A 14,549-nucleotide genomic window follows, 5' to 3' on the forward strand; every position below is an offset into this window, starting at 1 on the left:
GTCAATAAGATGTAATGTTTGTCCTCTGTAGAATGCTTGATAGCTAATAAAATCTAGCGTGCTACGCAGAACATTTTGGTGCAGTTGTTGCATATTAATTTAGCTAAGTTACCTTCATTTCCCTTTCGGGAATGGCATCGGGATCGTCGCTCATTTTGAAGGAGAGCAGCCTTTAACGTGCAGAAGATAAGATTTTTATATGAGCTATAAAGGCAGCAGCAATTTATATATGGCACAACTGGCTCACAAACACACTCCAAGAGTCCTCATGATAGCTACTGAAATCAGCTACCGCGCTATAAGTTGCGAGAGGGAAATTACCGAATGACGCACTTGCGTCCTTCGGCAGGAAATGACGCAGGGTTCCCTGGCAGGCAACATGAATCAAAATCCGATCAGCACTGACAACGCAAAACGAATGCACATAGGTAATCAGATTGATTATCTAATATTTAAAAACAAATATTAAATGTAAAAAAATTCAAATAACGCCAAATCTAAAAATAAATAAGTAAATAAATTAATTTAAAAAGCCGTATAATGTCTGAACTAGCTAGTAATTTTGGCAGCAGGAATAGTTCAACTGGGCTGAGAGAAGGGGTCCAGTGTAGGTCACAGATGTTAATTGTCTATGCAGAAAGAAAGGAATAGAAAAAGTGAAAACCATCTGTCATTCAGCCTAACCGCCACCTCGCCAGTTAAAATCCTTATTTCACGAACGTTAGGTTGAATTATCAATTTCTGCATACTCCGGAGTGTGGCACTGCGCCATTATAGTCATTTGTCACTCAATACGGGTAACAATTTTTGACGCATGCTTCACAACACAAATAGGAATAAGGCCCATACAACTAATGCACAAGGCAACTGGAGGCTTAACGAAATAATCGAATCAATCCAAACCATTATCCAATCACACTGTGATATTTTATTATTGCTTAATTTCAGCAAGAGGTCTCAAAACTGTGCAGCAAATTATATTACAGCTGTGCAGACCTATGATGGATTTTCAGGTGAGAGAGAGAGCTCTTTCAGGTAAAAATAGTGTGATAAGTCACCCCTCTCCATCTTGTGGCTTCATAAATCACCAGGTTGCTGTGAGGATTTGAGCCACTCTGAAAATGAAGTTTTTACAGCTGCAGTTGGCATTTGAAAGAAAGGTGCAGAGATATATTTGGTTCGGAGAGGAGATTGGGATGGCAGGTATGCCATCCCGCCAAGTTACGCCTTGGCGGGTTACAGATTACATCACTTGGGTTGAAATGCAACCCATCGTGTATTCAAGACATCAAGGTTAGTCCAACACGGTTATAATCAATTCCATTTCAATTCAGGATACAAGTTTAACTTCAGTTAATGAGTAAAAATTCATATTATGCTCCACATTTTTCAATTCATGAATTGAATTAAAATTTGTTTCCCGATTTGACTGAGGGGAAATAGAACTTACCAGAACATTGCGAGACATGTCCTCAATAGACAGCGGCAAAGAATGAATAAGACATTTTAAAAGGGAAAGAAATGAGTACCAGACCAACGGTGAAGTGAGGAGTTTTATTAGAAAGCAGACTGTTCAGTATTGCATTTGAAAAGAAAAAAGATAAAGTTACACATAAACTACACGTTGTCTCCTGGGGAGGTGGCGGACATTACATTGAGAAGACAGAACACAGCGGGAAGGGAATCGAAGGAATCAATCCTCTACATAGCATCCGAAGCGGCATTTCTCTTATTTGTTGTTTCTGTTAAAAGGCGCGCAGACATATTTTTAAGTTAGTTTATTTTTATTTATTTATCTTTTCTGTAAAGCTGTTGAAGAGTTCCCCTTCTGACTTACACTAAATACTAAAACTGCTCCTTCTCCATTTTGCTGTCCAGTGACCTCTTGGCACTGACAACTCCTGTCAGCAAGATCCACTCAATTTTCACTTGTTTTTCCCTCCCAATCCCAGCTTTTATCCTACCAATGAAAGTCTTTATGTGGACAACAAGTCAGATCACTTCCAAACTCAAGGTGTCAATCAGTTTCAAAGGGCCAATAAAACCATCCCGTAAAAGACAGCGTGGAACCTCCCACCCCGGAGAGTCTCCCGCAGGAAACAGAGATGTTCAGATCCTGATGACTGAACTACTTCCTGCTCCGCCCCTTGCGCCCTGCAGGAAGCCCTTCACGAGAGACGGAGGAAGGACCAGGCGTCACTCCCTCAATTATCTTCCAACTACAGGGGGAATAAACCGAACGGAAGCCTCAACGGAGCCTTTGGTATTAACTCAGCCAGATTAAACCACACCAAGAGCGTCCATTCAATTTGCGTTGAGCGGTCCGAAATATAAAGGGGCTGCACAGTGTTCAGTAAATTTATGACCTCAATGTTGTTGAATCTGGCTATGAAAATACTGAAAGCTCCACAGAGGTTTGTGTAATAGGTAGAGCTAACCGGCTAACAAAGTGCCTGCTCATTATCAATATTAACCATGTTCCGTGATTGTGCAAGTATCTAGGCTTAGAGCAAGCGAGCTAACTGTGCATAAATTATGTGTGAGCTAGATACAGAGATATAGAAGAGCTTTGAGAGTCCTCTGTTTATTAAACCAGTTTAACGCTGCCTGTGTGACTCCTGACTGGAAAGTGGTCAGGTATTTCAGTAAGGGAGACATGGCCACAAAACCTCAAGGCAGGTGTCTCTGACCCCGATCCGGGAGAGTCACGGAGCCTCCAGGTTTTTGTTTTCACCTCAATATCAGCAAACGGTAGAGACCCACGAAACCAAGTAATGTGAGTTAACTGCTTTAATTGACCAATGAAACGTTGGACAAGAAAGACAACCTGCAGACCGTAGTGCTCTCCAGGACCAGGTTTTGGGGTCCCCTGCCTTTAGTAACCGAGGAATGAACAAAGACCAGAGTGGACCATGCCACAGAATTTGGGTCCACAGGGGCCCCAGCAGGGCAAGCACAGCTAAAGGGGCCACAAGGCCGGGCCCACGGGTGCCCATGTCTCCAAAGCACAAGTTCTGCACGTGGTCTTTCCTTCTCTGATTGTCAACCGAGCACACAGCTTCAAAGGTCACCTCTCCATGCCTCTCCACCACCACCACCTCTCATTTGCATTTTTTTTTTAAAAAGGGCCACCATTTTATGACAAGGGATAAAGACGTGGGCAAACATATTACTACATATTACGTGCCTGCTAAGACACATGCGACAATGGCCTTGGAATACCTTGCAAACCTGGTGACCAAAGCTGCCAGTACCAGGGCTTGGAGTACAAGTGCAGTCACCGAACTGAGAGCCCCATCTCTGTCACATGACAAAGTCACTCACAATTCAGCTTTCACTCTGTCAGTTTTGAATTTCGGACAGTGATACACTTTGCTCTGATCGTTTGCCGTTCTGCCCATGAGAACACTGAGGGACCAAAGCATGGATGAACACAGCAGAATTTTAGATTCCACCAGTCCCCACACTCAGGACAAACAGACTGGAGCTGCGGGTTTGAATCTCTTACTCAGGACCCTAAAAGCATAACAATGACGAACACGGAGATTGGGCTCAATTGAATCTAGGAACGATCAACAGCAAGCGCTGAGGTTCTTGAAACTCACACTCAATGGCTTGCACCCTGGTCTACTCTTTACCCCCCCCCCCAACCCCCCCAAAACCAATTGCCCATGATCAGACAAAGCAAAGGTCTACAGATTTCACATGAATTATCAAAGCACTGTCTAACAGGCTCCACCCACATCAGTAATCACAGCACTCTTTAACAGGTTCCACCGACATCAGTAATCAAAGCACTGTCTAACAGGCTCCACCCACATCAGTAATCAAAGCACTGTCTAACAGGCTCCACCCACATCAGTAATCAAAGCACTGTTTCACTGGCTCCACCCACCTTTCTGCTGTCATACAGCAAAAAGGGGCGTGACCGTAATCTGCACAAACCTGTTGGCCGTACTATTAGAGCGACTAAAGTATACGCATTGAAAAGTCTGGAAGCCATTGATTAAAAAGCTTTTCAAAATACAAACAACGCTCAGTCCATCTTGGTCTACAAGGATTTTTCTCCAAACGTCTCTCTCACTCTCTCAGATGCTAGTCTAATATCATTCGCTTTCATTCCCCAGACTAACCTTATGAAAATAAACATTGGCGAAACAGCTTTATGAAATAACTTTATGGTTAGCTATGTTGCTATGGCGAGTAAATATAGGCGGGGCCTAAATACAGGAAAGCAGGAAATAAACACTTGAGTGTTTCGTGTACATGTTCCAAAGAAGGCATATTAAAGAAAGATAAAGAACTTGCTGAAAAGCACTCCGGGGGCTCGTAAGTAATCGGTGTACTTCATTGCTCAAATTTAGTGTCACCAGTCTGTCTGTGATGTCAGCATTGTGGTGATCATTTTGGTTCGGGTAGTTCTTCCTTTCCCCCCCCTCCCCCCCCACAATGCTTTGTGAATTTAGAACCTGGTGGGTCCCGGGGATCAACCCCACATAAAAGACCCACGAATATTTCCTGTTTTCAAAAAGAATGAAGTGGCCTGAGCTACATTCAGGTTAGATCAGAGTCCCTCACGGGCACAACTCTGTCTCTCCTTAACCCTGCGCGGTACCACGCTACCGTCGCTAAGCAATGGAATTCATCCGACCACGGCAACGGCAAAGACGCCCCCACGTGCCAACGGCCTTGCGGTTCAGTGTCAATCAAAGCCATTCTGAAGCTGTAGACCAATAGCAGGCCCACGCCAATGCAGCAAGTCACACTATTTGCTGTCATGTCCCCCCCCCCCCACCCCCCACCCCCACCACCTGTTTACACCTGTTTTTGTGCAATAGGACATTCATGAATGGAGAATTCTGCCACACAGTACAAGGCCTGAGTCACTTTCCATTGTCAGTCAAACAGAAAGTACCGCCGTTTCCATAGAAATGCATCATGGCGATACCCACATCCTCCGCGTCACCCTTTTCCAATAAACTTCTTAGATACCAGCAAAACAGCAGGCCGCACAATCCGCTTATACCCTCCATATGCATATAAAATGTTAAATGGTGGAGCCATTTGCACACTGCGCATTACATGGATCCAGCCTACAGTGACCATGGGAACACACCCAAATACAGGCCTCCGGTCCAACACTCTCAATATCCAAGGAATTTAAGGCACACTATTTCTCCCCCCAAACCCCCAACACCACCCCCTTCCCACCCCTCAACACACCAACACACAGTATTGCAATGGCTGGCCAAAGACCATTCTCTCACCCTCAGTAGACAAGAGATTATGCCCACACAAACCAGCCCCTTGGAAAAAAAACAAAACCAGAACAAAAAACGGATAGCCAATCTTTGTACTGGCTCTCCTTCCTAAGGTAAAACATTGCAAGAACAGCCAAGAGTTTGGGGAAAGGGAAAGGAAAGATGATTAGGCAGTTTTTTCATACCCTAAAAAAAATCTGAAAGTACACAAAATGGCCGGGGGGTCCCTCTGAGTAACTCTGAGCAAAGATGGGATCCTTCGGTCAAATCAGTGAACTTTGGGGCCAGTGACCTCTGACCTCTGATAGACCACTCCACAGCCCCTTCTAATCAGACTGCTATAAAAACCGCTCCATTCAGCTATAATAATTCTGCGTGCGAGAGAACAGAAAACCAGCCAATCACTCCTCCAGTCTTTCCAAAATATTCGGCGCTCATTTTCATATCAGTCTCTAAATTACATTTTAAAGATTAATTTCAAAGTATGTTGCATACATATAAAATAAGAAATCACTGCTTAATTTCTTAATTGCCCCAAATTCCATTTGCAAATTATAGAATACCCTGTAAAATTAGGCAAATCGTAATACCTTGTGAAAGTGGCAATCGTTTATCTAGATATTTCATACTGTATATTTGTAAATATATCAAGACATATATTTTATAATTGACTTTTTTGTGTGCTCCCATTGAAAAACTTTAATCATTTCTCATGGGTATCTCTGACAGGCTGACGCCTATGGAAATAATTCTATGAATTTTGCCTATATAATTTTTACACAAAACACCCCCGCCCCCCCCCCCCCTTCCCCTTCACTCACTGTTCCCACAGGATGAACATATCAGGACAGTATTCTCTCACAGTAAAACTTCTGTAAACTTTTCCACAACTTCTTAGTGCAATTAACCTCAGCGTCACACACTGTCTTCTCTTTTTTTTCCAATGGAAGAACCATATTCTGGAAATATACCTCAAGTGCTATTTTTTTGATATGGCACATACGTTCAAAATATATGACTAGCAAGTACATGCATTTCTACATGATGAAATATGCGCATATATAGGTCAGGGTTTAGTTTTTTTTTTTTTTTTGCTTTAAAGCCTATTTTAGCATGATTAAGTAATATACGCATAAACCATAAATACATGGGTCTTTGCCGGGCGTTCCCTATAATTTCACCCCAAATATAATCCGCATGTCTGCCTGGTTTCCCCGGCAGCCGTTCAAGGCTGTTCATAACCCATCACTGAACCACTGTTTGTAGGGGAAAAAAAACCCAAAACAAAACAATCATAACAAGAATGTGCAATCGAGGTTTTCTACCGAACGACCCTTTGCTCAGAAACAACAGTCGCCGTCCACGAAGGCTGGGGCCGTTTCGCCTGCCGCAGCTCCGACAAAGTGGGGAAAAAGCAGGCCGGTCGTCGGCGAAAGGCTGCGTCGGCTGCTCTTCCCGCCCCCCTCCCCCTCCTCACCCTACGCGCGCGCCCCCACCCCACCCCCCGACCCCCGACCCCCCACATGAAAAAAGTCAACTCATGCTTCTCCATAGTTCGTCCTCAGAAAGTCTCCGTTCCTCTCTCCAAGTGCAAATGCGTTAAGCCAGCAGGATTCGTTTTTTTTTTGTGTGTGTATTTTCTTATTTTCAATACAAAACAAAAGGGGGGAAAAAAAAAAAGGAAAAACAAAATGGTGGAGAAGGCACTGAGCACCCAGAGTCCACGCAGGATGAACCCCGACCGTAGTGCTGATCCCTCCTCGGTAGCACAGTGGAACAACGGCACCCCTCCCCTCCCTCCCCCAGGCCCCGCCCACGCCCCAGGCCCCGCCCACGCCCCAGGCCCCGCCCACGCCCCAGGCTCCGCCCACGCTCCAGGCCCCGCCCCCTCATTAGCTGCCAGCTCACCCTGCCGTCCGACCCAGCCTGACCCCGCCCACAAGTCTTAACAGAAGAAAAGTCTTTACAATGTTAATGTTGCTTCTCCAGGCAGCTGCAGTTTTTTTTCTTCTCTTTTTCTTTTTGCAGGTTAGTTAGTGATTGGTTCTTTTTATTCTCTATTCATTTTGCATGCAAGCATTTTTTTTTTTTGTGTGTGTGGTGTGTGGGTACGCGCGCACGGGTGTGTCCCACGTGCGTGCGTGCGTGTGTGTGTGTGTGTGGTTAGTCCTGGAATTTACGATTATTTATTCCTTGAAGACGTGCGGGGTACTGCAAGGGCAGTTTTCTGTCATGTTGGATTATTCCGTGCATCTACACCAGTGATAACGAGAAGGATGTATGGGGTGTGTGTCTGTGTGTGTGTGTGTGCGAGTAGGTACATGCGTGTGTGGGCATGTGGGTTTGGTATGTGTGCTTGTGTGTGTGTGTGTGTGTGTGTGTGTGAGTAGGTACATGCGTGTGTGGGCATGTGGGTTTGGTATGTGTGCTTGTGTGTGTGTGCGAATAGGTACATGCATGTGTGGGCATGTGGGTTTGGTATGCGTACTTGTGTGTGTGTGTGCGCGAGTAGTTACACGCGTGTGTGGGCATGTGGGTTTGGTATGTGTGAGTGCGTTTCATGTCCAAACGAACGTGTTCATGCAGACACAGGCATGGCAGGTAACCAAGCTCTGCGCGGTTTCGAAACCGCACAGAGACGATCTTCATCTCCGCTATCGCAGCTCCCTGTTCTTCTGCAGAGCTCTTAAGCAAACTTACACACAAAAAAAAACGCTTTTTTGACTCTCTCCTGAGAGACAATTTGGACCAGCCAGCTCTGCCCGTCACGCGCACACGCACAGTTTGGCGTTCTCACAAAAGAGCCGTGGTTCTGGTGGGAACCGAAACGAACGTCAATTATCATCTAAATCACATAAACGACCGCACAACCGGCAATTATACCAGCCGCAGTACGCGCTTTTTCGGAGAATAAATTCTCTCCGGGCGTCAGCTTTTCCGCAGCCAGAGCGATCATCCGAGCAGAATCCCCACGTAGCCGCGCCCGCCTGCCAGCGAGCACATTACCGTCCTCCTAATGCGACTCTTCTTTCTCCCCCACTACGCTAGATTTACGCCACGTTTCTACAGGAAAAAAAAGACATCTTTTATTCAGCTCAACGTCATTTCGGCCTTTATCCTGCTCGGATGGATTCTCGAAGGCACCTAAAGATCATACGCGCTCCAGTCTGTGTCCCATCCGCGTAACGCTGTCCCGATCTTCACAGATGACGTTTTTTTTGTTTGTTTTTAATAACAGGGGTTAGCTAAGGAAATACCGTTTTTGTTTTTTTGTTAGCATTAGTGTAAAAAAGTCAGAACAAGTGCCAAATAGGTACTCTCTGGGGTATGGAAGTGCTGGCCTGGTCTCTCTCTTGCCTTGCCTGTGTCCGCAGTGTTTGGGGGGAAAGGTCAGTGCACGTCTGTGGTCTGTAGTGTGGGTCTGTGTTCTGCTAGTGTGGAGTAATACGCTGAGGACTTCCCTATGGCGGGTGGAGTCAGGGAGAAGTGTGTGTGTGTGTGTGTGTGTGTGGGGGGGGGGTTATGCTGCGATAGGGGGGGCGTAGGCGCTCACTGCCCGTTTAATCGCAGCCCCTCCCCAAAATCGTCCCCCTTCTGTCCTTCCGGGGTGCAGGGCCGACACCCGCCCCCTCCCCCAGTGCCCACCTCGACCCCGGGCCCCAGCGGGCCGGCCCCGCCCCCCCCGGCGGCGGCGGCGGCGGCGCCCTCCGCCGTCTCCAGCGCGGCCTCCTCCTCCTCCTCCTCGTCCTCGGGCTCCTCCTCCCCCGGGGCCCCGCCCAGCCGTGGCTCCGCCCCTTCGGCCCCAACGCCGCCGCCCACGCCGGCGCCGGCCTCCGGCCCGGGGCTGTCCCCGTCCAGCCGCAGGTGAGTCCTCAGGGCCTCCTTGCGCAGCTCGCCGTACAGGCGCTGCTCCAGCGTCAGGCCCGAGGCGGCCAGGGACTTGAACTCCGCCTCGAAGGGCAGGGGCGGTCCCCCCGCCGCCTGGGCCCCGCCCACGCCCAGCCCCAGCCCCGCCCCCAGCCCCGCCCCCGCCCCGCCCCGGTACGCCTCCATCCCGTCCGGCAGCATGGACTTGATCTTGGGGAGCCAGCGCTTCCGCACGCGCCGGGCGTTGGTGCACATGTCCGCCGCGATCACGTTCATCTCGCTCTCCTTGAAGTTGGGCGCGAAGTTCTGACAGTAGACTGCGAGCGAGGAAGGAGGGGCCAGAGGGGGGGAGTGGGGGGGGCAGGGAGGGAGAGGAGGAGGAGGAGGAGAAAAAGAGAGAGGGAGGAGATAAACGAGAGGAGGGACAATGTCACACCGACATCTGGCTGAACCGCGTCGCGGCCGTTGGCATCAGCTGCTCATCGGTCCGTCTGTACCGGACACAAAGGTGGACACCTGCCAACATAAACTAGCACGCTAATTACGCAACGTCCACACGATTGCAACACGCCCATGAATCTTCCCAACGGCTGGCTTAACGCTGTGAATGCATTTCACTTCCTCAATAAAACACCCTTAATATTTGCCCAGATAACTGTCTCGGGCCTTCTGCTCTGTCTATGGTTTTTCTCTGACTTCGCCTCCTCCAGTGAATGTCGCCCAAATCCGAACCAGCCACTCGAAGTGGAACTGCTGAGTTTGAGGCTAAAGGGATTGCGGGATCAAATCCAGCTGGGGTATAGCTGCTGTGCCCCGGAGAGGTAACCGGAGTGACTCAGCTTTGAAGTGTGCCTGTGACAGCGGCTGGTCACGGGACGTGCTGTTCGCGTCGAGCAGATGTTGGGGTGGGGGTGGGGGTTTTGGGGCGGAGACTCACGTTTGACAGCGTTGAGAACGCGGCTGTCCAGCGGTTTCCGGCTCGGATCGCTGGTGGAGGACCGGATGCCCGTCCCGCAGCTGTTGGCCAGCGTGTTCCTGCACGTACCACAGCCGGCCACCAGAGGGCGACCAGCGCAACACGCGTCAGACAAAAACCCAATGCAAACCGTCGTGCAACAACAGCATTCATGGTCTGCTTTTTAAACAGCTACTTTGACCTGAAATAAAAATCATTTTTATCAACCAAATACATAAGAAATGTGTTACAACACCAGGTTGCCAGGTTCCAAGGCCCAATCCCGGCCTCTCATCTTCCCAAAACTCTGAGTAGGTCAAAGGACGGTTCTCACCTGTCGAAAAAGGTGGCAAGAAGGCGACGCAGAAGCACTTTGTGCTTGATTCCGGCGCACAGGTGACAGTTCATCAGCTGCCCTCGGGTCATGAACACCCCGGTACCTGGGACAGAGAGAGAGAGAGAAAGAGAGCGATGGAACTCTTCAGTGGAACTCCTGCCGTGCATCTGGTTTTCTGACACAAAATGGCTGCCCAGGTGTGCGATAAACACGAGCGCAGGGGTTCCCAAACTATAGGTTGTGACCTCACGTGGGGTCGCCTGATTTAAGGAGGGGATCGTCTGAAAATTTTAGGGGGAAAAAATAAAAACAAAAAACAAAAAACCTGTCATTTTTTCACTCTTTAAAATTTGCGAATATAGGCTAGTACATGTCGAACATCACGACAACCCAACTACCCAACTATAAGCAATTTCGCACAAGGGGTCATAATATGTGCTAGCCTGTGGATCCTACATTGTGCTAGCCTGCGCACTCCTAAAGTGCTCTGTGCTGCACTGTGCTAGCCTGTGTATCCTACATTGTGCTAGCCTGTGTATCCAAGATTGTGTTAGCCTGTGTATCTTGCACTGTGCTCGCCTGTGTATCCTACATTGTGCTAGCCTGTGTATCCAAGATTGTGTTAGCCTGTGTATCTTGCACTGTGCTCGCCTGTGTATTCTACATTGTGCTAGCCTAAGCACTCCTAAACCGTGTCATTCCCTTCGACCCTGTGCTGTACCTCCCACCAGCTCCAGCTTCTCTCCGGGGTCCCCCTCGGTGTAGAGTTTGGGGTGGCAGCGGTACCCAATCTGGCTGATGAGGCTGGCGGGCAGGGCCACCAGGTCCCGGCGAATCAGCACGCAGGACCGGCTCTCCAGCGACAGCGGCATGGCCGCCACGTCCGACTTGTCCGGGACTGGAGGACATGGGGGGAGGGGGGGGGGGCGGAGCAAGAGCGGGAACAGGAAACAGGAAGACAGGATTCACCTCACAGACCCGTGACTGATTTAGACCAGTAATATCATTTAGGCTGCATATGATTTCACAAATGAACGTGGACTCGTGTGCAGGCTGTTTTTACTGGACGTGTTAAGCGCTTTACACCACCGTGTCAAGATCAATAACTCATATCATTCAACACAAGACGGAACATGACCCCGCGTTCGTTCTCCCCACGGCCTCGCTGTACCCACAATGCACCGCGTGGGCCTTGAAATGAAAGACGCTTTCTGGGAGAATGTAGCTTCGCTTAACTGAAACCACAGAGCAAAATGTCTCGGAAATCAATCTGAAAAAAACTTGTAAAAATATAAAAATATGGGTAAAATTCTGCTTTATGATTTCCACTCCTTACTAGTTAAAAAAGGAGTTTTACCCATTTTCACTTTTTAATGATAATTTTTTCATTTTTAATGTCCTTCATCCTTAAGGGAAAAACAAAATATACATAATTTTTTGCTGATATAAGAATTATTCAAGCCACTCTTTTACATATGCATGCACTGAATCTAAAAGTAGCGCACGTAGGCGTTGTGAAAGCGTCCGACCGCGGTGACGTAAGAGAGCAGCCCGCTGTTTCTCAGAGCAAGGCCCTCTCCCGTCCTTCAGACACCTTCACGCTGACCTCTAACGCACACAAGCGCGGCGCTCTCAAATATCCCGCAAAGTCACCCTTTCAGAAATACCCGAAACAGGAGACCCCAGCCCAACGCAGGACAGAGCTGCTTCCCCGGCCGGTCGATGCCTCCGCCGCGGTCGCCAGCGAGCTGAAGTTCAGCCTTAGGTGTGACGGAACAGAAAAAGGGCTCTAGCATAAACAGGCTACATTGCGCACGGTACAATGCCCAGTGTTAATTCAACACTGACAGAGTACAATAGGGACCGTATGCACACCGTGAGAGTTGATCTAACACTGAACGTTTTAACAGCTTTGGAACCCACCCCAGGCCACCGGAGAACTGCAGGTTGCGCTGGTTTTTGTTGTTACTCGGCAACCAATCGGCCAATTAATGCGGCCGACTACATTATTAACGCACCTGTCCCCGTTTCTCGGATACAAATCAATTGCTGATTTTAAAGGTGGGGGCCCCGGGACTGGGACCGGCCATCGCTGTGCTATCCACTCAAAGGAAAGCCTACAGGTAAGCCGGCTGCAAACTGTTAAACGGGGGCCTGATCTAACGAACAAAACCCCCCAGGGAAAATACCCGGCTGTGCTTCGTAGCGGCTAACGCCCAGCTACGCGCTTAGCGTGTCCAACTGAGCACTTTTTTCAAAGAGTTCATTTCCAACTAATAAATAAACCTGTAATTAATTTCCAAGTCGCGATTAGCAGCGAAGCGGGTTGGTTTCAGAGAGAGCAGAGGAAGCATGCCTCGTTGAAGCCAGGTCCGCACGCGTGGGTTTTCCGCAGCGGGACGCGTGGAGAGGGTGTGACTGTCCTGCGAGCAGCACGCGCGGGATCATTTCGCTCGCTCTTTCCTGCGGAAGGCACTCGCCCAAACGTGTGAAAAAATCTATGCCTGTGAGCAGTGTTGGGCAAGCTACCTGGAAAGTGCAGTGAGCTAAGCTACCAGTTACTCTACGTTAAATGAAGCTTCACTACACTGAAGCTACCCCCCAGAGAAATGTAGCAAGCTAAGCTACAGCAACGTGGCAAAAGTAGTTCAAAACGTTCAATGTTAAAAACGACAAAAGTCACATTTCAGAGTAATCTCAACTTTTCAACTTTTCCTCTGTTCCCTCATTTTTTCACCACCTCCTCCCTCCTATATGTTACATCACGTTACATGACAGGCATTTGGCAGATGCCCAGAGCAACGTACAACAAAGTGTAGGCTATAACCGTAACCAGGGACAAGTGTGAACTTGAAAACCCTAGAAGGAAGCACAGTTCCAAGTGCAGGGAGGGAGCGACCGCGTAGTTTAACTTGGACCCTGTAGGTTAATCTGATCAACACAAACAAACGCAACGAAGCGGTCTATGCAAATAACACAAGCAATAATTAAACAAGTAGGCGCGAGCGCAATAACTAAAATAAACTCAAATAAACAGCTTACCTAGCTGCATACCTATCTTTCCATCAAGTAAACTCAAGCTCGCGTGTGTCTGTATTCCAGGCATCAGCCCAAGGGCTGGTACGTGATGTCACCGTCATACAGAAGTGCTTCTGTCGGCTACACATGCAGGTCCATGTATGGCGGTGGCGTCATTTACTGATCCTCAGCAGCTTTATTTCGGACCGCAGCAAGTATGGAAGAACGTTTCGTTATTTGCTCAAGTGGCCTTCCATAGCAGAAAGCTCCGCTGCGCTTGAGCTTCAGAAATGCTTGGGGAAATGTAGCTTGTGTGGACGCTACTGCACTACTTGATCAATAAAAGAGCTTCGCTACTGAAAAGCTATTTGATTCAGAAAACACAGACGCTACTGGGAAATGTAGTTAAACTAGTAACGACGCTACTTGTAGCGACGCTACTGCCCAACACTGCCTGTGATACACGTTCTCTGCTGTGTTGAACATGCAGACGGGGGGAGAGAGGGAGGCGGGTTTCGCTTGACCTCTTGACCTTTAGACCTTTTTTTAACCTGCCAGAGGTCAACGTCATTCGACGGCAGCGTTTGACTGCAGGAAACGAGGTACGGCAAACTGAAAAGCGGAGTTTCGCCTTAGAAACTGACTTAATTTCCTCAAAACACGATTACGCCCCATCGTTAGCACTTCTACTTTCGCCTAGCGCCCGCCGAGACGCGGCTGAAGTTTACCACGTCCCACAAAACGGCTTCACGCGTTGTTCGTATCCCCAAAGATCAACACAGAAAAGAATCTGGTCGCCCCAGAAACGCGTGTTCTGCATTTCCCGGATTTCGCGAATATTCGGTTATCCTGTTTAATCCCCACGTCCCCTTCATTAAATAACCGCCAGGAGCCGGGCTGAGTGAATTCTTCTCTGCTCACTTTTCTGCTTGACTCAATTCAGACATTTCTATCCGGCCCAGAAGAAGGTTCGGCGAGGTTCCCAAAGGGACGTATTTTTTTTCCACTTTAGTTTTGTCGGAATGTTGACGAGAGCGAGCGGCTCCACGCCTGGCCTGAGTTCCTGACGCGGGCGGAGGGGGGGAGGTGTTGGGGGGTAAACAGAGGAGGG

General features: G+C 48.6%; 2 protein-coding genes across 4 annotated transcripts in view; both read right to left on the minus strand.

The window, feature by feature from the left end:
* Positions 1 to 344, minus strand: part of nup214 (nucleoporin 214) — a 61,049-nt gene extending 60,705 nt beyond the window's left edge. Inside the window, exon 1 of the mRNA XM_064308977.1 lies at positions 113 to 344. Coding sequence (XP_064165047.1) covers positions 113 to 154 — 42 coding nt within the window. The 5' untranslated portion in view covers positions 155 to 344. The remainder of the gene's footprint in view (positions 1 to 112) is intronic.
* A 1,196-nt stretch (positions 345 to 1,540) lies between these two features.
* Positions 1,541 to 14,549, minus strand: part of LOC135240102 (nucleus accumbens-associated protein 2) — a 39,632-nt gene continuing 26,623 nt past the window's right edge. For all 3 annotated transcript variants that reach the window (XM_064309350.1, XM_064309349.1, XM_064309351.1), the window contains exons 3-6: positions 11,142 to 11,318; positions 10,418 to 10,523; positions 10,066 to 10,163; positions 1,541 to 9,445 (exon numbers count right to left, since the gene is read on the minus strand). In XM_064309350.1, coding sequence (XP_064165420.1) covers positions 8,811 to 9,445; positions 10,066 to 10,163; positions 10,418 to 10,523; positions 11,142 to 11,318 — 1,016 coding nt within the window. In that variant the 3' untranslated portion in view covers positions 1,541 to 8,810. The remainder of the gene's footprint in view (positions 9,446 to 10,065; positions 10,164 to 10,417; positions 10,524 to 11,141; positions 11,319 to 14,549) is intronic.

The sequence above is a fragment of the Anguilla rostrata genome, chromosome 14 (assembly GCF_018555375.3).
Source record: "Anguilla rostrata isolate EN2019 chromosome 14, ASM1855537v3, whole genome shotgun sequence".
In the NCBI taxonomy this organism is placed as follows: domain Eukaryota; kingdom Metazoa; phylum Chordata; class Actinopteri; order Anguilliformes; family Anguillidae; genus Anguilla; species Anguilla rostrata.